Source organism: Rattus rattus, chromosome 1, assembly GCF_011064425.1.
Source record: "Rattus rattus isolate New Zealand chromosome 1, Rrattus_CSIRO_v1, whole genome shotgun sequence".
In the NCBI taxonomy this organism is placed as follows: Eukaryota; Metazoa; Chordata; class Mammalia; order Rodentia; family Muridae; genus Rattus; species Rattus rattus.
Window position 1 is genome coordinate 37334990 of NC_046154.1, and position 27515 is coordinate 37362504.

The window sequence follows — 27515 nt, forward strand, 5'->3', positions numbered from 1 at the left end:
ACAAAGTTGACTCCTCTTCTCTTGTTGGTTTGATTGTGAGGTGGAGTTTCAGGCTGGGAGCTGAGGAGGACTTTAAATTCCTGGTCCTGTAGCCTCCACTTCCCATGTCCTGGGATCACAAGTGGCATCGTGCCTGGTCAAAGTGTTTCTTGTGATCTCCATCTTGCAGACACAGAAACTGAGTCTTACCATCCACGCTCAATGAATCTGTCTCCCACGTAGAAGTAGTAAATGACTCTATCCATCATCCAGTCTATCAAATCTCCCAGCAACCCTGGGAGGAAGCTGTGTACCAAGTCCATTTTCAGACAAGAAAGTCAAGCCTCAGAGGGAGGGGCAAGGCTCCTAAAAGTCAGGCTGAAGCCCAGTTTGCTTCCTAAGCTCCACACTGCAGACTGGACTACCCCGGTGTCTCTCTGTTCCCATCATTCCAGCCTTCTGGAATTTTCTCTTCTTGCCTACATCATATTGGTTTTGAAATCCATCTACTCCAGTGCAGATCCCAGAATAATGAAAAGGCCCCCTCCTTTATACTTCCTGTCCGTAGCCAAAAGAGGGTATTCAGATCACAGACGCCTGTCTGAACACCACCACACCCTTGTGGTGGCAATTCCTCTTCACCCACTCTCCCAGAGTAGACCCCAGCAGCCTCCTTTCTCTGTCCCCTATGTCCTTGCTGACTGGCCTCACTCCTGTGCTGGATATGGTCCCCTCCTGCCTGACCCTGGATTTTCTTCCTTTTCTTTAAAAACCATTTAAAGAATTCCTCTATGTTTATATTAGGTCTGAACTGGGGGTTTGAAAAGTATAATTCATGCAATAGAGCTAGATATTGTTACAGAGAAGGGAACTAAGGCACAGAGAAGGGAATGGTTTTTCCTAACATCACACAGGACGAGGAAGACCAGGGGCTGGGACCTGGAGCCCTGGATTTCCTCTCACGCTGCTCTTTGAGCTGGCATCGCTGGGGATAGACTTAACCATGAGCGGTGGTTGGAACAACTTCCTCCTGCAAAGAAGTTATCAACAGGGTGCCTAGAGCTGTGCAAGAGGCACAGGCGACCACAGGACACGGAAAAGGCCATGGGGAAGGCGGCCATGGAGTCTGGGCTGGGAACCTAAGTGGGCATGCAGGAAGGCAAGCCGGTGCAGAGGACAGGACTAGAGTGACTGCTTCGAATGGGATCATAGAAAGTGCAGAAGACAGCATCGCTGGTCTGAGGGAGCCAGAGTGGTGGGCCAAAGGCCGGTGAGTATGGGACACTCAAACCAGCCCAGATAAATTCCTGTCCTCACATGTGGCTGAGCGGCAGCTTGGTGACCCCAGGAGATATGTGAGAAAAGCTGGGACTCTGTCCTCTTTGGTGTGTCCCTGTACTTGTGTGAGGTGGTGGTCTCAAGGCTGGGGGAACTGAGCAAGGAATTGGAACCTTCTATTTGGACACTGAACCCCATGGTTCTGAGGGCAGGTGGGTGTTCACAGCACTGAGGGAGTGCTAGACAGACATCGAGGGAAGAACAAAGGCACCACGCAGAGTATAGTAGCTCCATTTATTGACAGAGGGTTAGCATAGCCCCTAGGCAAGGCTTCCCCGGGGTAGTTGTCTCCTCATCCTCCTCCCCACAGTGTCCAGGGTAGGCTGAGAAGCTGGGGGTATGAGTTTGTTAGCCTTGCTGCTTCTAGAAAGTAGAAAGGGCTTCCACGTGGGCTGAGAGGAAGGCAAGTGATGTCACTCTAGCATCCCGTGCAGGCAGCATAGGCACAGATCTCACATGTGTTTGGGTCCTGAGCAATGGCCTCTGGTCAGGAAAGAAGGAGCCTTGGTGAGACAGCCACCCTTTCCTCATAGCCCCTGTCTCTCTTCAACTAGAGTTTGGATATCTGTCACCAGCCACCAGGATAATCCCAGCAGGTTGGTCTCCTCTGACCTTCTAGACTTTCTGCTTCAAACAGAGCATGTGAATTATTGAAGCCAGCCAATCAGAGTGCAGCTTCTTACCAGAACAGGGACGGAGTTGTTACGTATAGCCCGAGGATGGGATGGAGGGCTCCTTTTAACCCACGCTTCTGAATGAAGACCTCTCTAAAAGGCTTCCGTCAGTACCACTTAGAACTAGCCAATTAGAGCACACCTCCTCAAGCCCCACCAATCAGAGAATGTCCCAGCCACACTAGCCAAGAGGCGGGGCTCACCTAGCCTCTGCAGGATCTCCTCAGCGTTGGGTTTCTCGCAGAGGGGCCTCAGTGCTTCTGGAAATGCAGGTTGGCTACATAGCTCTGCTGCCACAGGCTTGGGAAGCCTGACAGCAAACTTCTTGTGACTCATCAGTATGGGCTCCTGTACTTCCCGGAGGTTCTTAAGTTGTTTCACTGACTCCAGAGGAAAGGAAAGGTCTCCATCCTGAAAGAGGCAGTCAGAGCATAAGACCAAGGCTGCAGGCAGCCCTAGCCTGGGTGGCTTGCTTGGGACAATCTATGGGACAGCGTGAGGTCAGACCTCTGTGCCCCTGGGTTTGCTAGAGGCCTTAAGTGCTGCATATATCACGTGATGAATGGCTGTAGAGAGCTAGGGATGCAGTGATACCACATGAGGGTGGACTGGCTTCCTCATCCGTGGTCATACTAGTCCAGACTGTCTTTTCTTGCCCAAAGGATTCCACCTCCAACCTCCAGCCTATCAGAAGCAATAAAAGGAACCCAGGGGCATCCCTGAGAGAGCAGGATCCCTGCTTGCTGACAACCTGGCTTGTGCCTGGTGTCACCAGTAGGTGTGTCCAGCCATCTAGGTCCCCATGGATGCAACGGGGATGCCTGTGACCAAGACTAGTGTTCCAGGCAAGTGGAGGACGAGAAACCAGGGCTAGATATGTGCCTGGCCACTAGCTTGGCTGTTTTGGAACCTTAGCGAAGCTCATGTTTCTGTTCTGTGACCTGCCACCCGCCCCTCCTCCCCAGTGTCTCACTGGCTGGGTCGCAGTGGGACTCGGGAGCAGTCAGGCTGCAGGCACTCTGTTCCTGTCTTTCCCAGCTGGTATTTCTCACTGCTGTCTCCGAGTGTTTTCCTCCTCCATATTTGAAGGGGAAACATGCATGGCTGGCAGGACTCGGTGTTCCCAGAAGAAGCCCATCCCTCTTTTCAGGATTCCAAGGATGGGGCTAGACCAAGTAGGGGTGGGGTCATACCTGCACAGTGACCCCTTCTACCAGGACAGCCAAGGCACCCAGGAGGCACAGCACAGACAGCAACCAGGCATTCATGGCAGCAGTATGCAATGCTGAGAACAGGCCAGTACTGGTGTCTGGGATAAACAGTGGGGCTTTTAAAGAGCTTGGGGTTACTCAGTAACCCTGGGGCCTTGTCAGCCTCATCTGCTGCTTGTTGAGCCCCATCAGATAAGGCCAATGGAGCCTTGGAGATAAGAGATCAACAGAGCCTGGCAGAGCACTGACCCCTCCCTGGGCACTACTTTGACCCACAGCTGGGCTGGGTCCTGGATTTACTCCTGACCAGGATGGCAGACCCAGCCCTGCCCTTGAAGAAAGAGGCCCAGCAAGGTGACTGTGACAACAGTGACAACAGAGACAGAGCCATTAGCATGGGGGTGGGGAGCACAGAAGAGGCATTTCCCATCCATCCACAGTTAGGAGGAGCAAGAAGTGAGCTGGGCCTGGAATGTTCTGGGGGAGGGGAAGAGAAAGTGAGCCCAGAGAGAGGGGAGAGTGGCAACACAAGACCCAACCTTGGTTGGTCTCTGTGACTCAACTTTGCCATTCTCAGGTAGGCATTCAAACCCCACCAACGGCCTGTTTTCGCTGTGGTAGCTCCCACTCCAAGTTGTATTGCCTTACCAGGTTCTCTGTGCAAACCAATGTGAATAGCTCCCTGGTTGGCAGAAGCCTTGGTACTGAGGAGTCTATGAGGGCCTAAGTGTTCTGGGCACACAGGAAACCCTTGCTGAAGGTGCTGTTACCTGAATAGCAGCAGTGGCTCCTGGTCCTCTCTGTCTCCTCTGATGGCTACCCACCTAGCCCAGTCAGAACAGTCGGTCCTCAGGCAGTATGGCCCCTGTCCTATCCTCATGGCTGAAATGATCCCTGTGGACCTGGGTCCTTGTAATCTGACACCTGCAGGGATGGGGCAAGTCGTATGTTCACTGCAGGACCTAGGGTGTACAAGCCCCAGGATCCTGAAGAACGCTGTCCTGGAGCCTCCTTTTCTTCCTGCCGCTTCACCATGCTGCCTGCATTCCCAGATAGCCAGGGTGAGGGACAGCATCCCTGGATGTGAGAACAGTACTAAAGAAGGGGCTAGACAGAGAGGACCCTTGTAAGAAGAAAGTAGAAAGTACCTAACCCAGGGGCAAGGTCAGGAAACATTTGGTCTTGCCATGCTGTTCTAGACTGAACCTCTGTTGTCTGTCCCCCGCAACCCCTACTGTGGGGCCATGTGCAAATGCATGCAGGCACTGAGATGCAGACTGCATGTATGCTGAGGGGTGTGTGTGTACGCTGGAGTATGTATGTGTACAGAGATGTGCGCGAGTACACGTGAGGTGTGAAGGGCATATGTAGGTATTCTGAAAGACATGTGTACAAAGACGTTTGTGTGTGCCCTGAACTATTGTGTGTGTGCCTATGTATGCCAGAGTATGACACACTGAGGTGTGTGGATATGCTTGATCATATTCATGTGTACACACTCATTAGCGTGCACACACTAAGGTGTGTGTGTGTGTGTGTGTGTGTGTGTGTGTGTGTACACATCCTGAAGCTGTCTGTTTATGCATAGTTGTGAGGAGGTCCGTGTGTACTTCAGGAAACAGTGTGGAGGCATGTGTGTCCGTGTGCTGTAGTTCACACATGTAGTTCACACATGTGCAGTCCATGGGCTCCTCCTTGGCCTGTTGAGAGATGACCTTCAGAGCTAGCAAGGGTGCTGAGCAGGGATTCATAGCTGCAGGGTACTCGTGGGCTGGGTTGGAGATAAAGTCATGGATGTCTCGAGGACTGATGTGGAGAGGCAGGCAGAGCAGGAGACTCTTCAGGGGTGCACTGGGGTGACAGAGAGCTGGGCTAACGTGAGGATCAGCAGCTGCCAGCTCAGGGGCTGAGTTAGGGGGATTGATGTAGCATCTGGGAATGGTAGTTCCTGCTCGTCTGAGCTGGCTTTGGCATGGAGCGGGTTAGGGCTGGGTTTGGAAGTGGATACTGGTTAGAGACTCATCAGTGCGGAGGCTGCTGGGCTGGGTTCTGATTCCTTGTGGGGTTGCAACTGAGTAAAGTTTGCAGTGAAGTTGGAGATGGATGGGGTGGGGCTGGGTTTATGATTTGGGTTAGGTCTGGGATGACGTGGGAGCCTAAGGAATTTGATTTGGCTTTAGGGTGGGACTGGGCTAGGGGAACCCTTTTTTTCTGAGACTCCAAGGTGTCTCAGGTGTGGTTGTCACTGGGGGGAGGGAAAGGGTTCCACTCCTGCTGTCTCTTTTGCCCAGGAGCAGCTGCATCAGACCTTCAGGATAATGCAGTTCCACACCGTGGGAGACAGGAAGTTGCTATCTGGTCCTATCCCTTTGGGTCTGGCCCTATCCACCCCCACCTTACCTCCAACTCTGTTCTGGGAAGTAGGAACTTACCCTTCCCCCTTTTCCCATGGTGCCTGGTCAACCTGGGGCCAGCTCTGAGTTCAAACCCCTGCCTCCTTTGCAGGAGACATATGACATCATCAGCCTGCCTTAAAGCTTCTTGAGATTGGACCTTTCCTGGACTCCTGGACCCAAGCTTGCATCCTGAGTCCCGAGGCTTGTCCTCAGCTCCCAGCATACCTCATCTCATCATTTCATGGTTCCGAGGACGTTTGGGTTTCCCATCCTTAAGTACCACCTCTTCTGGCCAAGCCAACGCACTTCCTTGACCTTCCAGGCCACAGCACCATCTAGGGACAACCAGTCACTGTCCCAAACCTCGGAGGGAAGCCAGGCTGCCTGGCTGCCATTCAAGGTCAGCCCCTGATGAGTACATTATTCAACCAGGATCTCAACACTACACAGGAGTGGGAGGCTCTACCTAGAGCTAGACGGCCCCCAGACTTGGTGCCAGCTTCATCTTTGAGTTACGTGTGCTTCGGTGTCAGCTTCTGTGCTGAAGATGGGTGAAACGAACGGCCCCATGGCAGTTCTCAACATTTCCTAGCAACTTCCAGGGGCTCCCAAAACTTGGAGTTAAGGTTAAGGCCATTTCTGCTCTTTTGTACACTGGAAACGTTGCCACCATCCTCAGAGCCACACAGCCTTCAAGAGTGGCAGCTTAAGCCACATGCCCAGTGCTCAGACGAGGCCTGGAGTCGGGGGGATGCCACCATGTCTGAAGGAAAAACGGAAAGTGGCAGGGCTTATCCCAAGAACAGCAGTTAACTGTGGCACACAATTCTGCAGCTATGGGTATCCATTGACACATCCCCAGCACAGCTGGCCTTAATCACGATGCTGGAAGTCGGGGAGCTCTACTTGATGTGGGGTACCCTGGGCTTCTCAAGGAGACTGATACTATTACTTCTGGCCAACAGATTTGGTTTAAGAGCTGTGTGGGGGGGACCTCATTTGATTCCCAAGTGCCCATTAAGGACAGGCCCACTACAAACCTAAATCCTCCAACAGACCTAAACTGGGGACAAGGCCCAGTAAGAGCCTGAGACACCAAGCCTAATCTGGAGTGGCCTTGAGAGCTGTGGTCTGCATTTTAGTCCAGCCTGGGAATCTTGTAAATGTGCTTCAGAGGATGGAGCAATCTCTGGTTGCCATGGGAGCCCAGGCAGCCAAAACTGCCTGACAGTTCCAGTGTCTGTGAACCTCCTGACAGTTTTGACAATAAATATGAATATATTTATTATATATACATACATATATGTATGTATATTCCCCCATTTTAAAGGGTGGGGGCGGTGAGCTGGAGCTCAGGGGCTCAGTGAGGTTAAGAAGCCATGACTTCCCAAGGGCATGTATGTACATGGCTGCTGGGTACAGCCCTATTGACTGTGCACTACAGAAAGGCACAGGGCCAACGGCACACATGTAAACAAAAGTTTTAGCACCTTCAGCCCAGAGGAAGGCACATTTTTTAAAATTTACTGCCAGGTGGATTTGGTGACAGCTCTGGTCATATAGCTATAAATTCCAGAACCGAATCCAATTTTCTGAAATGCCAAAGAAAAGCCTGACCTTCCACCGGGTGCAATGAGGAACTTCCCGAGTGCCTCCTATACTGATCCTGGCCCCACATAAACTTCCCCTTTGAGGGAAGGAAGAGAAGTGGCCCACTAAGAAGCAGTGACGCCCACGATGCAGAGGAGAACATGGATGATCAGAGTGCCTGTATCACACAGGAAGTGGCAGCTGGCGAGGCTCCAAGGCCCTGGCCAGAGCCCAGGCCCCAGACTATCTCCCTTGATGCTTCAGCGGGCAGCTGGGGAGTGGAAGGGTGTGTCTGCTTGTTTGCCCAGTCAAGTCCTCCCCGTGACTGGCCAGGATGAGATGATGGGCACCCGTTTGCCATCTGCTCCCATTCTCACACAGCAGCTGCCTCCTCTTCCTCCTCCTAGAGACATCTCACTAAAGGCAGGGAAGAGAGGCTCATCTGGAATGCTCAACCCATGAGTGGCCTGCACGCACGCACGCACGTGCACACAGACACACAGACACACAGACACACAGACACAGACACACACACACACACACACACACACACACACACACACACACTTCAGAGAAGCCCAAGATGAGCAGGACATGGATGGACTTCACTGGACTCCTTGTGGGACATGCTGGGAATAAAGCCGGGAGCTCAGGTCCCCGAGGCTGGTGGTCGTGGCATCTGAAGTGGCCTTTGACTGACAGATGCAGACCTGGGGGCACAGGGAGGAAAGCTGGTCTGGGCTAAAGCACAGCAGGGCTCCAACAGTACAAGCTTGGGCATTTGCCTAATGACAGTGAGAAGCAGTTTAGGACCCTGGCAGAGCCACTGTGCGCACAGAAACTGCAGCACAGGACCAAGGGTAGGTGGCGGTAAGGAGAGCATACAGGATGGAAGGAGGTACTCCATCCTGGCAGGTATGGAGGGGAGTGAGTGTGCATGTGTGTAGGGGAATCAGCTGTTTGTGGCCACGTGGTCAGAGCAGAGGGAGCTCCTCTGGATCAGTGCCCAGCTGCCAAGCACCTGCCAGCTTCTCAACTCTGAGGTGTTTGGTTCTGATGAAGAGGAAACCACCTCAGGGAAGGCAGTGTCTGGCCCACAAAGAATCCTAGAACAGACTCCAAAGCCTGTATTCTCCCCAGCACCTTAAGCACCAGCTGTACTGGCCCCTTGCGGTCTGCCGAGATTCTAGCCACTGGCCAAAGGACAACCGATCAGCTTCTGCTAGCATGAGAAAGTGTGGGCAGGCACGGGCACTTGCCTGCCATTTAACCCAAAGCCACACTACCCGGGAGAGAAGCAAGAGGGTCAAGCAAGGCATGTGAGGAGAAAAAATACCTACAGACTCTCGGGATCTAACCACGGCAGCCCCTGGATATGCAACTTGAGAGGATGCTCCCAAGAGTCCAACCACCCCCACCCCCCACACACACACACACACACACACACACACACACACACACACACACACACACACACACACACCCCTGTCCTACTTCCAGCCCGCTGAGCAACCCCAAGAACTTGTGTTTGGATCACCAGAACACATCAAAGCTGGGTGGGCAGGCAGCCTGGGAAGATAGGACATTGTATCCCCAAGGCAAACTGCCTAGCAAAACTAGCAATTATTAGCGAACTCTGGTTTTGACTGAGAACCTGCTTCACTGACCCACCTCAACCTGGGGCTTCCACAAGGATGTACACTCACACTAACACGCATCCACATCTGTGCCTACATATACACACATGGAAAAAGAAATCAGTCACAGCTACTCAGACTACACAGTGACAAGCACCCAACCATCACACACACAGACACACACAGACAGACAGACAGACAGACAGAGACACACACACACACACACACACACACACGGAACCACAGTGGCCAAAGGCCTATGTTTTAGTGAACCAGAGCCATCCCTGTCCCCTAAGCATCACTCAGGCATGGGAAGGGAAGCTGAGAAATGTCCTTTGACATCATCATTAACTTGTGTGGGACAGGAAGCTGCTTCTGACCTTTTCGGGGAGGGGGACTGAGAGCAAAGAGGTGACATTCTGAGATAGGAAGCTAGGGACATGGGCAGGATCTAGGGTAGGGTGGGCTGGGGAGAGGGAGGTCAAAGGCTCCTGGGACTGCTGTCAAAGAGGAAATCTATGGGAAGCACTGACCAGAAAGAAGCAGATCCGGGCTGTCTTCCCACTCACAAGGTAGCGACCTTTGGGCTAACACTTCACCCCTCAGAGTGGCAATCCCCGGCAGTAAAAAGCAGATAATGGCACTGACCCCGTGAGGTGGCTGGGAGTGCTGAGAAAGATAATGGCTGTCAAGTACCAGGCAGGGAGGTGGCAAATGGTGGCAATAATCATAACGCACTTGACAGAGCATTACACAGGACACCATCCGGGCCCACTCAGGCTCACAGGCAAGGCTGGAGAGGGCAAGGTGTGTCTGCCTGAGCCACACCTGCAGGAGGAATGTCAGCTGGTCCTGGGGGGGTGGGGCAAAAGATTCCTGTCCCGGGGTGTGTGTGTGTGTGTGTGTGTGTGTGTGTGTGTGTGTGTGTGTAAGGTAAACTTTAGGGTTCAGCCACATGACGTGTAGGCTGAGAACAGCAAGGAGTCACGCATCTCCAGACAGCAGTGTTACCATACAAGCAAAAGGGACACAGACAGGGAGGGAAAGTGCCTCTTCCTCTCTAAGCCCTGGGGTGTGCAAATAGGTGCACAGGAGTTGAAGGAACCCTTCCAGAAAGGAGAGACATACAGCAGGCAGGGGTGCCCCCTGGTGACCACAGGCATTCCATGCAGCCTTTGCTTTACATGACTTTAATGACTTTTAATTATTCTAAAACTACGTGTATGCACCTGAGTATACTGGATCCTTTGGAGCTGGTGACATCTGACATAGGTACTGGGAAAGGAACTAGGGTCCTCCAGAAGAACAAACCATGCTCCCCAGCCCGCCCGCCCCTCCCCCCTCACCACTCTTCAGGGGCAGTCAATTAGGAAGACTTGGGAAAGCACAACAAGCTGAGAACAGAGGTCTTAGGCTGTGTGGATTAGCACTGGAAATCAGCCCTACTGCTGCTGTTCTTACCAGCTCTGTCCCACGCCCCGCCTAGGTGCTTTCCAAGAGGTTGGGAATGCTATCAGGCCCACGGGTTGTTTCCTGAGAGTGAATGATGATGCATACCAGGTGTCTGGGACAACACTAAGCAGCTGGGGTCCACATGTGGGACACTGCCCTGAAATGGGACTGCAATCTGGTTCTGATGCAGCCAGTTGCTTTCCCACGGTGACTTGTCGATTTATCAGACCTTGGGAAAGGAGAGAGGACATTCAGAATCTCTTGACTTTACTATAAAAGAAACCAATGGAGGGGCTGTCTCAGGGCGTCAACGTGCTGCCTATTCTGCTTGGCTGTAGCCTATCCCTAGGCTCCAGGAGAGACTGCAGACTGGCTCCTAAGGGTAGTGCGCACAGCACCAGCCAAGAGCACACACGGTGAGATGCTCTGCTCACGCCAATGTCCCATCTTATGCAGGCCCTCTGATGCTTGAAGTCTCTGTTCTTCTGCAGTGTATGCTGCAACCCTCACTTCTCCAAGCTGTCTCCTCCTCCACACACAGGGCCATGACACCATCAGGTGACAGTAGATCAAGTTAACAATGTGTACACTGGGGGGAGGAAAACTGTGGGAGTTGGTTTCCTCCTTCCAGCACTAGGTAGGGTCTGAACTCAGGTCATCAATCCTGGAGGAAAGTGGCTTTACCTCCTGAGCCATCCCTCCCATCTGTGTACAGGAAGTGTGAACTGCTGCTACATCAATGACTCTCCAACCTCCCCTCAGATTTCCCCAAGTTGAGAGACTTGGAACAAGTTGCTTCCTTTACCTGGTCTGAATGCTCTCAATAAAATATGCTTGCATTAGTCATTTTTATAAGAAAAGGAAGTATGATGTTTTGAATGCCTCTTCCATGAAGTCTTACTGAGCTTTTATGGTTTGTCCAGGACACTATACACAGCTGGTAATGACCATATGTAAAGACAATACCTCAGAGCTACATGGTAAAGCTGAGAAAAACATACATGCAGCAGACTGTCTGTGTTTATGCCTCCACTGACCAGGAGAGGTACACTCCAGCTAGCCCAGCCTTGTCCTCTAAACACACACACACACACACACACACACACACACACACACACACACACAGTGACTAGTGTCTCCTTGGCTTTGGCAAACCATGGAGTTGAAAACAACTCTGGAGTCTACCCCAGACACAGTCAACCTAAGTCTACAATTAGGTAAAAGCTGGGGGCATGCTCTTGTTTCTTGCCCGTCCACTGCCAACTAAGTGTTTTTGAATTTGCTCCTACCAAAACCCACAACCTCCATTCTAATCCAGTCTGAGCCAGGGCATGGAGCAGCAGTGTCAGGGAGAAAACTGCTGGCCTCAGGCCCTCTGGAGGCTTACCTGCACTGCCTTCTCTGAAGGTGCTTTCCTAAGTCACTGCTCCTCACCAAGGACACCTCCAGGGTGGCCTCCCTGGTCAGGTGCTGCCTGCTTCTCATCCCAGGCGAGTGTGTACACATTAAGGGCAGAAACTGTGGCTTCCCCTCTGGATTGCCCCAAGTGTCTGCTCAGGAAAGTGAGGCCCAGAGATTAAACAGCCTTAAGTTCAGTGCTAAGGCAGCAATGCCTGGGTGTCAAACTCCCAAGGGTTTTGTGGCCTGGCCACTGGCTTCAATCTGGCTTTCTCAACTGCAGCGAATAACACAGACCACAGGCTGCACATACAGTCATAATATATTTATTTTAAGTGCCATCCATGCATATCAGTTCTGGCAGCGACAATCCTAATGACACTTGGAATATTTCTTTACAGCACTAAACAGTTACAAAGAATGGGTGCCACTCACCATTGGCAGAATATGAAATCGTGCAATAGGAAAACTGTAGAAACATTAAAACACTGACTGTCCAACAGCAGCACAGAGAGCAGGTTGTTTCTGCACAAAAGCCAATGCATGTCACCACATATATACAACAGAAGTATGTACACGTCACCCTTCCAATGAACATATCAAAATACTCTATTCCATTTGAAATATTCCCAAGATCGATCCCCTCCCACTTCAAAGGACGTCTGAGACACGTATTAAATATTTACAGGAACACACAGGAGCACATTTACATTTCAAACACTGCCACAAATGCCAGTCGGACTCTTCTCTTGGACAGAGCACCCCACCTGTGTATGTACGGTTATTAGTCTTTACCCCAAAGTCTCCAGTCAATTTAAGCCCAAAAGAACTTGCTATGTGTCGTCGAATAACAACAGAAATGGCCACTAGAGGGACTCTGCACCCAGCAGCTAGCCCTCCCTGCAGGGCCACTCAGGCTTGCTGAGCCCCTGGGGAACAGGGAAGCCCAGACAGTGGTGAGTCTGTCCTTTGGTGCCATTCCTGGTCAGTTTAAACGTTCATAAGCATACGGATCACTGCGAATCAGCAAACAATTGCCAAATGGGAAATCAGCTTCACGTGATTTGTAAGCTCATCAAGCAGTGCTGTTTCATGGGCTGCAATCACTTAAAGTGCACACTGCTGAGCAGCGACCCTAGTCAGGGAGCAGCCACTGTGGTATCTAGAAAACAGACGGAGTAAACTTCTGGGGCCTCATCTTCCCAAGCTGTTCCTCTGCAGGGAGTCATCTCATCTTGCCTGGTCCTTCTGAGAGAGGCCTGTTGGCTACTGTTTGAGAATCCTCTGATTTTCACTAACCCAAGGGGATATACCTGAGCTTCTTCTCATGCCAAGTGGGGGACTAAACAACAAGAGAAGCTCGAGGCTCTCCCTTTTTCCCAGTACTACTACCCATGGCTTCCCAGCGATTCATTCAAGACAACACTCCATTAATACATACACAGATATTCATATTCTCTCTCTCTCTCTCTCTCTCTCTCTCTCTCTCTCCACACACACACACACACACACACACACACACACACACACACACACACACAACCTTTGTTCAAGTAGAGATTACTCATCCACAGACTCACTGAGGTTAGTTAACGTGATTAAGTATTACTGAGCCCAGAGACAGTAACAAGCAACTGGTGACCAGTTATTTCTTCTTGATTTGACAGAATCTATTTTCCTCATTAAAACAGATTTTTTCCCCCTCTGTAAAGAACCAATTAACAATCTATTCACTGTGAGGAGGAGAATCTCCTTTCTTTTACTTTCATTATAAAAATCAACACAATCAACCCATGCAAGCTGTGACATGACACAAAACAAAGCAACTGATAAAGCTCTGAGGTGCTTCTTGTCGGGGATACACAGACCCAACAGCAGGTCACGCAGTCACTGCACTCGAGACTGACGCAGATGGACTCTGGAGCTGCATGCAGCCCCTGCTAGCGTTACCAACAACAGCAAGGACACTGCTGTATACTCCAGCTTCTGTGTCTTGCTACCTAAATAGACTGATTCAAATTCCAGAAAATTCTTATTTAGCTATTTATTAACTCCCACCAGCAGGAAGGCTAGGTAAGGCGGGAAGCACACTCACCTGGTAAAGAGTGATGGTAAAGAGAAGGACAAATGTTTCTGATTGTCTTTGTTTGTAAACTTTTATCCAGAAAAATAACCATGCTCTCAGACAAATTCCTCCCTAGTGAATCCAACAGCGCTGTGCATTCACAGAAAGTAGCAATAAATATTAAAATAACACTTTTGAATAATAAATACATAAGTGAGTATGGAGACGTGATTTGTTTGAAGAGCCAAGCAATACCTAGTTTCAATCCGCCCACACACTTCAGAGCTGTCAGAATGCGGCTGAGGAGTCACGCTGACGGGGTACAGCACTCTCACACCCTGCACTACAAGCTTGCTCAGGAACCACAGACCCTCTGCACTGCTGAGAGTGCCAACTCCAGACTCTTGACTTACTCGGTGGAATTCATGATTGCTCCTACCTCTGGAGATTAAATAAAGGAAACTGGGCTTTGGGAAGCCGATTTCCTTTCAGCTCTCTGTATCATTTGAAAGCATCCTGCAGAAAATGGCCTAACAAGGAATAAAAACTGACAATAACTTTCCTTTCAAGATACAATAATCCAATTAGAAAAAACTTGAAGCCTTTCAGTAATATTTGTACACATATTTACACATGTATCTATAAACTGCTCGCAGCAAAATAGGCTCTGTCTGAAAAATCAGTCTGGCACTTGTGGTCAACATCAAACTGACACAAATATGCAAAAAGCTGTCCAAATCACAACAGTCAGAAGCTACAGAGGGTGCTGGCAGGGAGACAAACATGTAGTTCTTGCTTGGGTTGGATGAAAGCAGTAAGTTACCCAGCTAGAATCTCTGATTGTCTTCAAAAGGAATTTAGATAGCACTGGTAACCGCTTTGTTTTCTCAACCGGACTCTAATCCTTCCTTTCACTGAACAAAAAGGATGCTGGAGTCTGCTGTCTTGCAGAGACAAGCCTACACTATTGAATCCCAATCAAAGTCATCCTGGATGTCATCTGGAGGCAGAGAACGCCGCATCTGGAAGGCTTGGGAAGGCATCATGTGCTGCTGGTTCATGGCTCCGTGATGGCCTGGAAAGGAGGAGGCAGTCAGCAGTGGCCTAGTCAGGGAAGACAGGAAGAGACCAAATAGCCCCCGGAGCTTGTCTCCTATGTGCTAGGACATGGGTACATTACCTAGAATCCACCCAAAATCCTCCAACAAGTGGGTCATCTGGTCCTTATTTTATAGTAAGAAGAATAGGATTAAAGAAGTTGAACAAAAAAACCCTACAGTTATAACGATACATGCATGTAATCTAAATCCTAATTAAACACTCAGGAGACAGGCAGGAGGGTCACTGAATAAGGCCAGTCTGGACTACTCATACTGACTCAAAACTAACAAAAACCCAAAACCCAAAAAATTTAAACGCAGTCCACCTGACTCTAAAAAATGTTCATTTATTTTATTAGCCTGCAGTAAAGAAGGCTCAAGAAAAAATGCTGACAACCATTTCACTAGTCTGCTCTAATGTGTTTTCAATAACATAAATTAAGAATGCTATCAGAGTACTGGAGAACAGCTCAGTTGTTAAGAGTGCTGTTTGAGCTGTTTCCAGGAACCCATGTGGTGGCTTCTAACTCCAGGTCCAGAGGATCTTATGCTCACTTTTGACCTCCTTTGGCAACAGTAACACATTCAGGAAAAACACCCATACAACAAAAAATTTTTAACAGAAGAAGAAGAAAAGAAGGAAGAAGAAGAAAGAAGAAGGAGGAAGAAGGAGGAGGAAGGAGGAGGAGAAGATGAAGAAGAAGAAGAAGAAGAAGAAGAAGAAGAAGAAGAAGAAGAAGAAGAAGAAGAAGAAGAAGAAGAAGAAGAAGAAGAAGAAGAAGAAGAAGAAGAAGAAGAAGAAGAAGAAGAAGAAGAAGAAGAAGAAGAAGAAGAAGAAGAAGAAGAAGAAGAAGAAGAAGAAGAAGAAGAAGAAGAAGAAGAAGAAGAAGAAGAAGGAAGAAGAAGATGATGAAGAAGAAAGAAGAAGAAAGAAGAAAGAAGAAGAAAGAAGAAGAAGAAGAAAGAAGAAGAAGAAGAAAGAAGAAGAAGAAATTGTTGTCGTCGTCATTGGGTAGCACTGAACTTGGACTGGGACGTAACAGAACTTACTAAAAGCAGCCCTTTTATTAGAATTTAAGCATACCCTTTGAAATGCTATATTTATTGGATCATTGGTGTTTGTACTGTAAAAACAAAATTCCAAATTACACACTAATTATTGTTCTCAAGAATCCTTCAACATACGCTATGGTTTTCAGTGTATTACACTATATCAGAAATGGTGTCGTGTCTTTAACAAAAAGCTCAATCCCTCACTGTGTCAGACAGGCAGGAGACAGGCAATGAGGCTTGAGCTCTAGCCTCTGTATCTTGGTACATGGAAATCACTAGTGGGCGAGGAGGGGAGTGTGAAGCAGACACATCCCTTCCCCACTGCCTGGCACACAGGTCTCTCCAGGTCTCACATCCTCACTGGCAAATAAATGCTATTTACTGTCTTTTTCTCAGACAGGTAAAGAGAAGGGCAGGGGAGTCACGGTCTAAGCGCTCATTAACCGAGGTGACCCTTAAGACCCCTCCTTCCAGTTCTACCTGCACGCAGTTCCCTGCCTACTCGCCACTTACCATACCTTTAGCCTGGAAAGAGTACATTAGTTCTTGGAAACCAACAGAACAGAATTCTCAGAAGCTAATCCACAGATACCCCAAAAGCTGCATTAAGTCCATCAAAGTAAACAAATGCTCAAAGGTACTCTGCAGCCCAGTTCACAGCCTCCCAAAGTGCCTCATTTACAGCAGGACACCCAAGCTTTACAGCTTTAAAGCTCTAGGTCCCAAACAGAACAGAGACATTACCTGCCATCGTAGTTCCTGGAGTGTTGAGCGCCTGTGGAATATGAGGATAACCAGGGGGTGGCATCACTGAGGGAGGGATTCCACTTTGCCTGGAATCTATGTACAAATTTCCTAACCAAGTTAAAAACACGAAGAGAAAACATGTTACCACTATCATCAAAACAAAACGAGCACTAGAATCTTTTTTTTTGGGGGGGGGGTTCTTTTTTTCAGAGCTGGGGACCGAACCCAGGGCCTTGCGCTTCCTAGGCAAGCGCTCTACCACTGAGCTAAATCCCCAACCCCAAGCACTAGAATCTTAATGGAACAGCTACCTACATGAAGCCAAGTAGGGGAAGACAGAAAACTATTCCTTCTGAAATGTAACTGGCTTCTGGTATAGGGTGCATGCTAGGTACTGAGTGCACTGGCATAAACTCATGTGCAAGGACATCTACAGTTGTCACTTCATTACAGCTCAAAATGATTTCCACATCCCTGACTTCGCTTGACTCTCCCACTACCCACACAGAAAGCCTGACCAGAAATCACCTCTTCTTTTTACAGAAATCAAAGGAAGCTCAAAAAAGTTAAGCTGGCTTGCCGAAGGGCACAGCTTTGGCACTGCCTTAGCTTTTGGATTTAGAATCCAGATGTCCTGGCTCAAAGACTCTTGTGCTGCTGCCCATTTCTCTACTGCCCTGAATGACCCCTTGACCGTCCTTGTGAGTGAACATCAGTTTTCAAGAAGACCGTGTTCCTAGGAATGCTAGTGTATCAAAATAAATTGCACCTGAATGCAATGAAACTGAAAAGTAACTACTATGTTTCCTAGGAAGGGAAGAAAACTGATCCTGACTATTAACAAGGTAAGGCGCATTGGACTTGGCTGATCCCAAGTCTTCACTAACCGTGGGAAAGCCAGACCTGTGCCCAGGCTTAGGATGGCATCAGCGATGACCTAGCCCAAGCCCCGCAGCTCACATATAGGGGAAATAACAGAGGAGAAACTTGACAGAAGCAGGATCAGACTCTAAGCCCAGGTCATTAACTCCAAGATAAGTTGCTCAAACTTTATCACGCTTTTATTTTCACAGGAGAAGTGATGGGAGGGGTGAGGAATGTGGAGGGGGGGAATACACCACAATTTCTCATTTTCCCATGCCCTCATCTCAGAGCCTGCATAAGGACAACTTGCCATTCATTGTGTGCAGTCTTCAAATGGTCCTTAAACTTTTCATTTTAACATCCTTAAAAGATGTAACACTTTGATTTTCACTATAAATCAACAAATTTAAAGTGAAATAATTTTATAACTATGTTTTTAAAAAAACCAAGTATCTTTTAGAGACTTGTTTAATAACAATAAAAAGTTAAGGATCACAAAGGATAATAGTAAATAATTCACCCAAATCGCAACAAAATAGCCCTTTGCCTCCAAACTTTCAAGACTCCCTTTCCATAAATTATTCGTCATCACTCATTTCTTTTTTTTTTCCTTTTCTTTTCTTTTTTTCGGAGCTGGGGACCGAATCCAGGGCCTTGCACTTGCTAGGCAAGCGCTCTACCACTGAGCTAAATCCCCAACCCCCACTCATTTCTTAAAAACAGCACAATGTAAATAAATGTCACCCTGAGAGACACATCACACTATTACCTAGGACAGTGAGCTCATGGAAGCCTATTAAGCCCATACCTGCCCCGATGTGTTGGGAAGGTTTTGCTGGGTGCATGGCACCATGACAGACATTCTGCTGAGCATTACTCTGTGAGTGGATAAGGCCAGTCTGTGTGAAGAACTGATTCAGAGAGGAACAGAGATCAGCGAACTGAACCTGATCTAAGGACCAGTTCTTGAGATCCGCCTGCCTCATACTCTCCATCAGACCTAAAAGGAAAGCATGTGAAACACAGTGAGCATGACTAATACTGCAAGACAAAGGCCAATACAAGTCTTCTCAATCCACAGTCTCCAATCACTCACGTCAGAATACATGGTGTACTCAGACCTGAATTCAACCTCCAAACCCATGTGTTACAAAAGGAAGCCATAGTCAGTGGCATACATGGAATTTTGGTGTTTGAGGGAAGTGAAGACAGATCCTGAGGACTCACTGGCCAACGAGCCTAGGCTACTACTTGTCTCAAAAGAGGGGGCAGAGCTGTATAAGGGTCTGAGCTTAGAGCCCCATGACCTGCCTAAACGCCAAGAACTGTGGCGCCTGTAACTCAGGGTGAGGGTCAGGGCAGGAGAGAGAACACAATCAGGAGATGGAAAAAACATAAAACCATGATGGACACCACACACAAGGAGGACTACCAGACGCCAGCCATTCTAAGTCAAAACTGTAGGCTTCTGGTTCAGTGAGAGACTGTCTAAAAATAAGGTGGAGAAACTACAGATGAAGAGATGTCACCCCTGGCCTGTCCATGTGTAAGACACCCACACATAGCACACAAAACATAAACCAAGCAGAGACGGCTTCAGCTGGCAAAACTGCTTGTGCAAATCTGAATTCAAACCTTAAGAGTCCATAGTAAAAGGACTTAAGTGATTCCTTTAAGCTGTACATATGTACCTCAGCATGCACACATGCCAGCAATCTTCATACCAGACACAAACAGTAATAAACAGAAAATAAATAAATAAAAGGTGGACAGCAACTGGGAATAACATTTGTAACTGTGCTAGGGCCCCAAAATGCAACTGTCCATGCAAACACACAAGGGGCAGGGCAGGGAGACAGACTACGCAAAACCTGATTCTTTAAACATGGCCAATATTCCTGAGAATTCATCTATGTACTGTTTTCCTCTATCAATTGCCCAATTTAGTAGAAAATTTTGTGTCCTTTAAGAACACTACCATTGGGGTAAAGAGATGGCTCAGTGGTTAAGAGCACTGACTGCTCTTCCAGAGGTCCTGAGTTCAATTCCCAGCAACCACATGGTGGCTCACAACCATCTGTACTGGGATCTGATGCCCTCTTCTGGTGTGTCTGAAGACAACTACAGTGTAATCATATGCACAAATACATCTTTAAATATTTAAAAAACCTCACTACCACTGCAAAAGCCATGTCTTTAAATAAAATGATGCTTCTTACCCTCTTCTCTTTTTTTTGGGGGGGGGGGCGTGTGAAGGGGCAAAACCTTGTTATGTATTTCTGGCTGGAGTATTTACAATCTAGTCAACAGCTGGCTCACTCTTGGCAACCCTTCCACCTCAAGTTTACCAAGGGCTAGGAAAGCAGGCACACACCAACACACCTGGCAGGAGATACTGTATTACACTATAAAGAAAAAATGTTCCAGGAAAAACATTCACGATTAATTGGTTCTATGTAAAGAAACCAATCCTTACCTTGGAACTGTGAAAGGTCTACGTCCGACCAGTTAACACTGCTGGCAATTCGACAGCTTTCCTTCAGCATATCTAGTGTTGCATACCAGTCGCTTGAAACACCTAAAAAGCAATGTTGACAATACTATTAACTCTAGGACAGGTTAGGGTTATGGGTGTCAAAAGGCAGGTCACGAATCCCAAGTTCTACCGCCCACTGGCAGTGTGATCTTATGCAAACTGCTTCAGCTCTTTGGAGTTATGCTATATCTATCTATAAAATGTGCTACGTTTTACTTGATTTGGAATAATAACAATGCATCTGGACTATCTAATACACAATGGTAAAAAAAAAGTTTCATCCTACCTCACACACATGGGATGTCTAATTCACAGGAATGAGTCATTATCAGAGCCACTTAATTACTTCTGACTCCTAGGGATGCCTTTTCTCTATGGTGCCACCGGCAAAGAAGCCTAGCAAAGGTGCACCACCGACTGTTTCAATTCCAGCTGGACTTTCTTTGCCCGGGCACCAGACTTCAGTTTCCTCAAACCGCCCAATCTGTCTGTTCATTAACCATTCCCTCAGAACGTGCAAAGAACGGGCTTAAGTTTCTGAAGATTATATTGATATAGATAAGGCATGCTTATCTACGTATGATAAGCTTCTTATAACCATCTGCTTTGTCCCCAAAAGCTTTAATTCTATTTTACAACTTTCTTAAGGCACGTATCTAAAAATAACGGCAAAATGTTTAGAAAATATTCCATTATGGCAGAAAAATTTTGATCCTATTATAGAATCCATTATAATTATTACTAGGAAAACGAAACCAACCATTGAAGCCAAACAAAAAAATTAAAAGTATTTTTCTGATTTTTAAAATACTCATTCAAAAAAATTTTTTTTTGTTTTAGTAAAAAAGTTAAACCATAGGTTTGAGGCCAGCTCAGACCACCTGCTGAGAGACCACCCAAAACAGAACCAACCGAAACCCAAACACAAGTCATTTACTCAAAGCCAGAGCACACTGGGGATTCGAATGCCGTCCTTTGTGGTATACACAGAACTTGCGCTGTATCTTTTACACTCACACAGTGAGTCTGCAAGTCTGAAAACAGATCGTGCACTTCATTCCTTCATATCACTAGAAGCAGTGCCAGGTCAACACGAGAACTTAACTGAGTCTGACTATGTTTCCAATGCATTTTAATCAAGGAAATCTTCAGGTCACCCAAGAAGTGAATGAAATATAGTAAGAAAAGATTAGACAAGTAAAAGGGTTTCAGTAGTAAATACTACAGGACGTCCAGATAATAAAGGGCAGATCTAAGTCACAGCTATTCCAAGAAAAGCACGAGAAACTTACCAGAATTACAGGATACCTGTTGAGGGGGTGGTGGTGGCTGATGCGCTAACGTCTGGTGCTGATGGTTTGGATGGTGTTGTATGTGCTGATGTGGAGGGGGGTGCTGGGAGTGAGGCGGCTGTAGCTGGCTGTGTTGCTGTGGGTGTGATGCTGGGTGCTGGGGACGCTGTGGGTGCTGTGGTAAACCATGCGGTCTATGGGGTGTATGTGGAGAGGGCTGTGTGTGCATCTGGGGGTGGGACAGCGAGACCTGTGCAACCGAATTACTACCTGTGGCATTGAGGCCACTATGATTGTTGGGCAGGCTGCTTTGGTTGCTGTGAGGGTGAGAGGTCACTGTACTGCTAGGAGAGTGCTGATAGGAACATGAAGTATGGGACTGTTGGGAAGATTCCGAAGGGATGCTCATTAAACCTGAAAACAGAGTAAGATCATTTGTGGTCAGATGTCCTTCCATCTCATGATACTTGTCCCAGTATTATTTACAGAGCAAGGCATATGTATGGAATCAACATTCAGATGCACACATGTAAATTTTTTTAAAGGTGCCATAAACAAACCACAAACTTGGTGCTTAAACTCGAGTGGCTATCTCACTGGGAATGCTAGTCGGAACAAAAACAAGGCCCATGTATTCTTATGTTACCTCTACCAATCAAACATCCCATGTGCCACAGACGTGGTGTGAGAATTCTTCAGCACAATGCTCCAGAATGCCCTCATAATCAAGTCAACTCTGCACGTAGGTTGAAATTAGTGTTTTCCTTTGCCATAACATAAATATAAATAGCTCAGTAAGCCAAAAGTGGCATAACATACTCTCCCCCAAACTCATCATAACTTTCTAGAATTAGCAGGTCTAAGAGATGGTCTATGAACTTAAAACACTCATGTTATGAAAAAAGGACATTTAAAAAGACGCTCACCTTGTTGACTAAGTGATTGCTCAAAAACTGACTTATACAGACTCCGAAACGAGGCACTAAGATCTTCAAAATTGTATTCTGTGAAAAGCAGTTGTTTATCTCGTTCTGGAAGGTTGTACTGCGGCTGCTGCTGAGGCGTTAGTGATTGAGAGACTGGTTCTGGATGGTTAGTGACCTAATAAAGAAAACAATGAATATAATGGCTCAGTATTAGCGCCAGCTCTGGAATCCAAGTCAATCACATCAGCCTGTGGGTTTTCCATTCTCTAGCAGGCACACCCTCCTTTAAGTGTCAGAGGGGGAAACCACTGGCTTGAAGCTTGAGGAAGCACAGCGATCCAATCCAGCCTCCATATGCATAAGAGAAACAGTGAGTCAAGTGAGATAAGCCTGGAATCCTCTCCATCTCTCAGCATGATTTCTGTAGACTGCACTGTACCAGAGAGCGACCCACACCGCTTCCATTTATTTGAATCATCTTTACACAAGTTCAAATACCATCAGCAGATAGGACATTGCCCAATGCAGCACTATTCATTTCAGGAGGAAAGATGTTGACTGAGGGAACAAGAATGGAAGAGATAAACAATACAGAAGACAGGGGCTGCAGGTCCTTGGTGGAAGGCCTGCTCAGCATGTATAAGACCCTGAGAGCCACCCTAATACCAACTCCTGCCCATAGAAGAAACCCAGCACAATGACTCCCAGATGTGCAAAGCAAAGGAGATCCTGAACAAAAAGGGACAGACAGGAACCTTGAGTTATGAAGGTTACAGAAATACAACCAGAACTTCAAAAAACAAGAAGACTGCACGCATGTAGGTTAAGTTTGAAGGGCGTATCTGTGCTATGCTTGTGAAGTTAGTTGTCTGCATTCTGTGACACACATGCAATCATGGGGACTGAAGTTTGGATCCCTAGAACCAAAACAGGGGCGGATGCAGGGGCATGCATCTGAAATCCCAGCAGGCCTAAGGCAAGACAGAGAGTGCTGGGAAGCTCAAAGATCACCTAGTTGGCACAGGCAGTCGTGAGCAAGAATCTGACCATGTATCTTTTATTTTTATTTTTTATAGGGCTAGGGATGAAACCCAAGGCCCTGCATAGGTCAGGGAAATGCTCTGCCACTGAGTTATACCTACAGTCCTACATCAACTGTATTTTTGAAAGATTTTATCAAAAAATGATAAACTACCATTTGGTTAGTTTTCTGTAAGTTAAGGTTTGTATACTCACTGAAAATTAGTTATTCAAAATGATGCTCATAAGATATTTGCAATAGTAAGAAAAATATTAATTTTTTTGCTTATGTTTTTTCAAATACCATTTTTAGGGGACCTGAAGGCTACCACATGCACATCCACTGACGCGTATGCGTACAAAATACCCATAGATGTAAGATTAAAAGTAAATTTTAAAACAATCTTTATGAAGAGGTATGGTTCCACCAGTCGCATGCTGCTAAGTTACCCACCACCACACCAATGGTGAAGGAAAAGCGCAATGGCAGACGTTGGTGGCAGACTTGTGTTAACTCCCAAACGTGATGAGTAGAGGTTTTCTCCTGCCCTCCTATTTTGCGAGGCAACCAAAAGGCAGCTTCTCATCCATTTCCCTGGTTCAGTAAGGCATGGTCCTTCTTGGCTTTACTGGATGTAACAAGACTGCCCAGCTGCCATATAAACCCCCATTACAGCAAACCCTTACTCATGTCACAGCCACACAGGCATCCTAGCTTGATATTGCCATGTGAGATTGGGGAACTGAGCTGTATCCTCAGACCAAATAAATGCTCAGTGTCTACTCTTACCTTATGATACTAAGTCCTATTCTTTGGTATCAAGACATTTTACACTTAGGCAACTTAAAATCATTAAATGTTTGCTTACTTCACTTTATTCTTTTTATATAATAATCTTTAATCACCTATGTACAATAGGCTTCCCACATCTGTGGGTTCCACGTCTGTGGATTCAACCAAACAAATATTTTGGGAAACAATTTTTGGTACTAAATCAGATACAGTTTTTCTCCTTTACTCTGGTCTAAACTACAGAGTATAATTCAGTGTATAATGCACATCGCATGTTCATTATACTAGGCACCTAAGTCACAGAAATAAGTAAACTGTGGAGGCCATGCACAGTACTACACTATTACAAACCAGAAACTTGAACGTTGTGCTGGGCAAAAACATCAACTTGATACAAGCTAGAGTCATCTGAGAAGAGGGACCTCAACTGAGAAGATGCCTCCATTACACTGGCCTGTGGGTTAAGTCTGTGGGACTTTTGTTTTTGAATTAATGATCACAATGGGAGGGCTTACCCTACTGTAGGCAGCATTACCCTGGCTAGTGGTCCTGGGTGGTATATAAGAAAGCAGGCTGAGCAAGCCATCAAGAGTAAGTCAGGGCTGGAGAGATGGCTCAGCGGTTAAGAGCTCTGACTGCTCTTCCAGAGGTCCTGAGTTCAATTCCCAGCAACCACACAGTGGCTCACAACCATCTGTAATGAGATCTGATGCCCTCTTCTGGTGTGTCTGAAGACAGCGACAGTGTACTCATATAAATAAAATAAATAAATCTTAAAAAAAAAAAAAAAAAACCTCCCAAAAGAGTAAGTCAGTTGGTAAGCAATATTCCTCAGTAGACTCTGCATCAACTTCTACTGTGTTGAGCCTCTGCCTTGACTTCCTCTACTGGACTGTACACTTTATGAGAGTAAAGCATGTCCTCTCCAAGTTGGTTTTGGTCATGGCATTGCATGCAGCAACAAAAACCTAACTAGAGCAAGAATTCTCTGATTTTCATGTCCACAGGTGAAGAAGAGAGACTTGGTCCTACACATTTTTTCTATTTTCTTGTCCCTAGAATATCGAGAGATCACTATTACACTAATGAACAGTTTGTTGTGCAACTCTTGGCTCGGTACTCTTAACTAGATCCTCTGAAAAGAGCATCAGTCATCCCTCAGTCATCTTCTCCTAGGAGGTAAGAGACAAGTACAAGAGTAAGAATATTCACACGTGAGCCCCTTCGTGGCAAGACTTTGTTTTCCAGACTGAATAAAAAGATATCTGCTTTATGGGCTCATTAACTGACCAGGAAGAAATCACAGTTCATCTTTCACTTACTCTATTTATATGTCTGGGCATGCGTGTACCATGGCATGCGTGTGGAGGCCAGAAGAGAACTTGCGACAGTTCTTTCCCTGCATCATGTGGATCGTGGGGATGGAATCCACAGGGCCACTTCAATAACCCATTTCTACATTTTTTAAATTGGCATTTCAAGTATATTTGGTTAAATTTTGTACTAAATGAATATTCCACAAAGAAATTAACTTCATCGGGACTTACCGGTGTATAACTATGTACACTTCCCACACTGTTCAAATTAACAGACGCCAAACTCTGGTCTGAGAGACTGTTGTTAAGGCTGCTCCGAGGGCTGTCACTACCATCCTGATCAGTGTTGTACAATGTTACCTGGAATGAGAAGTAAAGCAGCACCTCAATGCACAGTTCCTAGACTTCAGAGGATTGTACAGTAGCACTGCAAACCACAGCTGAGCCTACAGCAAGACAGAGCAAAGTGCTTTTTCCTTCAGTTTCTGCACCAAAGCTATGTTTGAACGTTAAGTCCTTGCTCGCCATGAAACAATTTTCTTACTGCTCCCAATCTAAAATACATGGTTATCTAGAACATAAACTAAATTCAGTGGGTGTAGTTAGTAAACATTTAATATCAGAAGGTTAAAAAAATCCATCTTATGTAGTTTTATATGTGGTGTGTCAATGCATGCATGTAAGTGTGCACCAGTGTCTCTGACACTAAAAGCACATAATCATAAAACCAGGAATATACAATATAATTTTTTTAATTGGCATTATCTGGTATATTGAAAATTATCACATAATTTAACTGATTAATTCATTTGAAATAACCATTAATCCAATTACACAGTAGCATTATACAGTAAACAAGTAAAATGAAAGAGCGATGGTCTACATTTTTGTAAATTCTCGAGGTCTGCTTGATACCAAACAGCAAGCTCTCATTCGCTGCTTCAGAGGCAGTCTGACACCGTGTTGCTTAAGCATTGATGAACTTCTCATGTAACTGTGCATAGTCTCTGACACATCAAAACATGCCAAGTATCAAGATTATAAAAACTGAAGTTGCAATATGTAATTAAAAACCATGGCAAGGGCTGGAGAGATGGCTCAGGGGTTAAGAGCACTGACTGATCTTCCAGAGGACCTGAGTTCAATTCCCAGCAACCGCATGGTGGCTCACAACCATCTGTAATGGGATCTGTAATGAGTGTCTGACAGCTACAGTGTACTTATATAAGTAAATAATTAATAAAAAAAATTAAAAAAAAAAACCATGGCAAATATCTTTATACTCAGTTAAAATCTACTGTTCTACCTTGTACTTCCAACTGACCATTTATTTACACATGTTATAACACCATTTGGAAAATGATTTAAGTGATCTTGTATTAACATATTTCACTATACACTGAAAACAAACAAACCCTAACACCTGCTAACATCACCGCAATCTCACTAGAGGCGTCTTAGTAGTGGGAAGCTAGCAGACTCACTGTAGTGGAGTCTCCAAGAATTCTAGTTTTTTGGTCTGAAGCTTGGATTTCATTATAAAAGCATTTGTCAGCACTAACTGACCTGTCAGTTGTTCCGGGCACTGAAAGCAGTACCCATGAACACAGCAGCTTCTAACTCAACAAACACATGCTTCTTTGAAACACTGTTTTGTGTTCTGTCCACCAACACTAAGGAGAAGTTTGCTCTGTGGTAACAATTTAGTAAATTTTTTCCTGCTTTACCAAAGTAAATCTAGTTTTAAGTTTTATCTAGCTTGTAACTATGGCTGTGAAGACTATAAAGGATGTCAGGCGTCAATTACTGATGTCTAGCTAACGTTACCCATCAATTTGGCACACCAGTGAAAATACAAATTTAAAAACATTAACTCTGTTATTCTGAAACCAGTTCTCAACTCAACAGACTCACAAGTGACTGAGTTACTGAGACATTCACAGCTGACTACATTTTGGGAACTAATGACACTACTTACCTCTGGTTTCCCCAAACCCTGCTGCTGCTTCTCCTAACCATCATGTCAACAGTGACCCTCATCTCCGATCTCACCACATGGAGATCTACAACTACTGCCAGCCTTTTCTATGCTAAAATCATTTATGGTTTCTCTTTCACAAAGCATTGT

At 46.5% G+C, this 27515-nt stretch overlaps 2 protein-coding genes across 5 annotated transcripts in view; both read right to left on the reverse strand.

The window, feature by feature from the left end:
- Positions 1 to 1533: 1533 nt before the first annotated feature.
- Positions 1534 to 3303, reverse strand: Guca2a (guanylate cyclase activator 2A). The gene is made up of 3 exons (XM_032899130.1): positions 3185 to 3303; positions 2195 to 2402; positions 1534 to 1800 (listed from the first exon to the last, which is right to left on the reverse strand). The coding sequence occupies exons 1-3, from the start codon at positions 3257 to 3259 to the stop codon at positions 1736 to 1738; spliced, it is 348 nt and encodes a 115-aa protein (XP_032755021.1). The 5' UTR covers positions 3260 to 3303; the 3' UTR covers positions 1534 to 1735.
- An 8682-nt stretch (positions 3304 to 11985) lies between these two features.
- Foxj3 (forkhead box J3) overlaps positions 11986 to 27515 on the reverse strand; it is an 83532-nt gene continuing 68002 nt past the window's right edge. For all 4 annotated transcript variants that reach the window (XM_032899133.1, XM_032899131.1, XM_032899132.1 and 1 more), the window contains 7 exons: positions 25619 to 25747; positions 22259 to 22433; positions 21333 to 21746; positions 19981 to 20082; positions 18313 to 18504; positions 16638 to 16748; positions 11986 to 14815 (listed from right to left, as the gene is read on the reverse strand). In XM_032899133.1, the coding sequence (XP_032755024.1) occupies positions 14700 to 14815; positions 16638 to 16748; positions 18313 to 18504; positions 19981 to 20082; positions 21333 to 21746; positions 22259 to 22433; positions 25619 to 25747 (1239 nt within the window). In that variant the 3' untranslated portion in view covers positions 11986 to 14699. The remainder of the gene's footprint in view (positions 14816 to 16637; positions 16749 to 18312; positions 18505 to 19980; positions 20083 to 21332; positions 21747 to 22258; positions 22434 to 25618; positions 25748 to 27515) is intronic.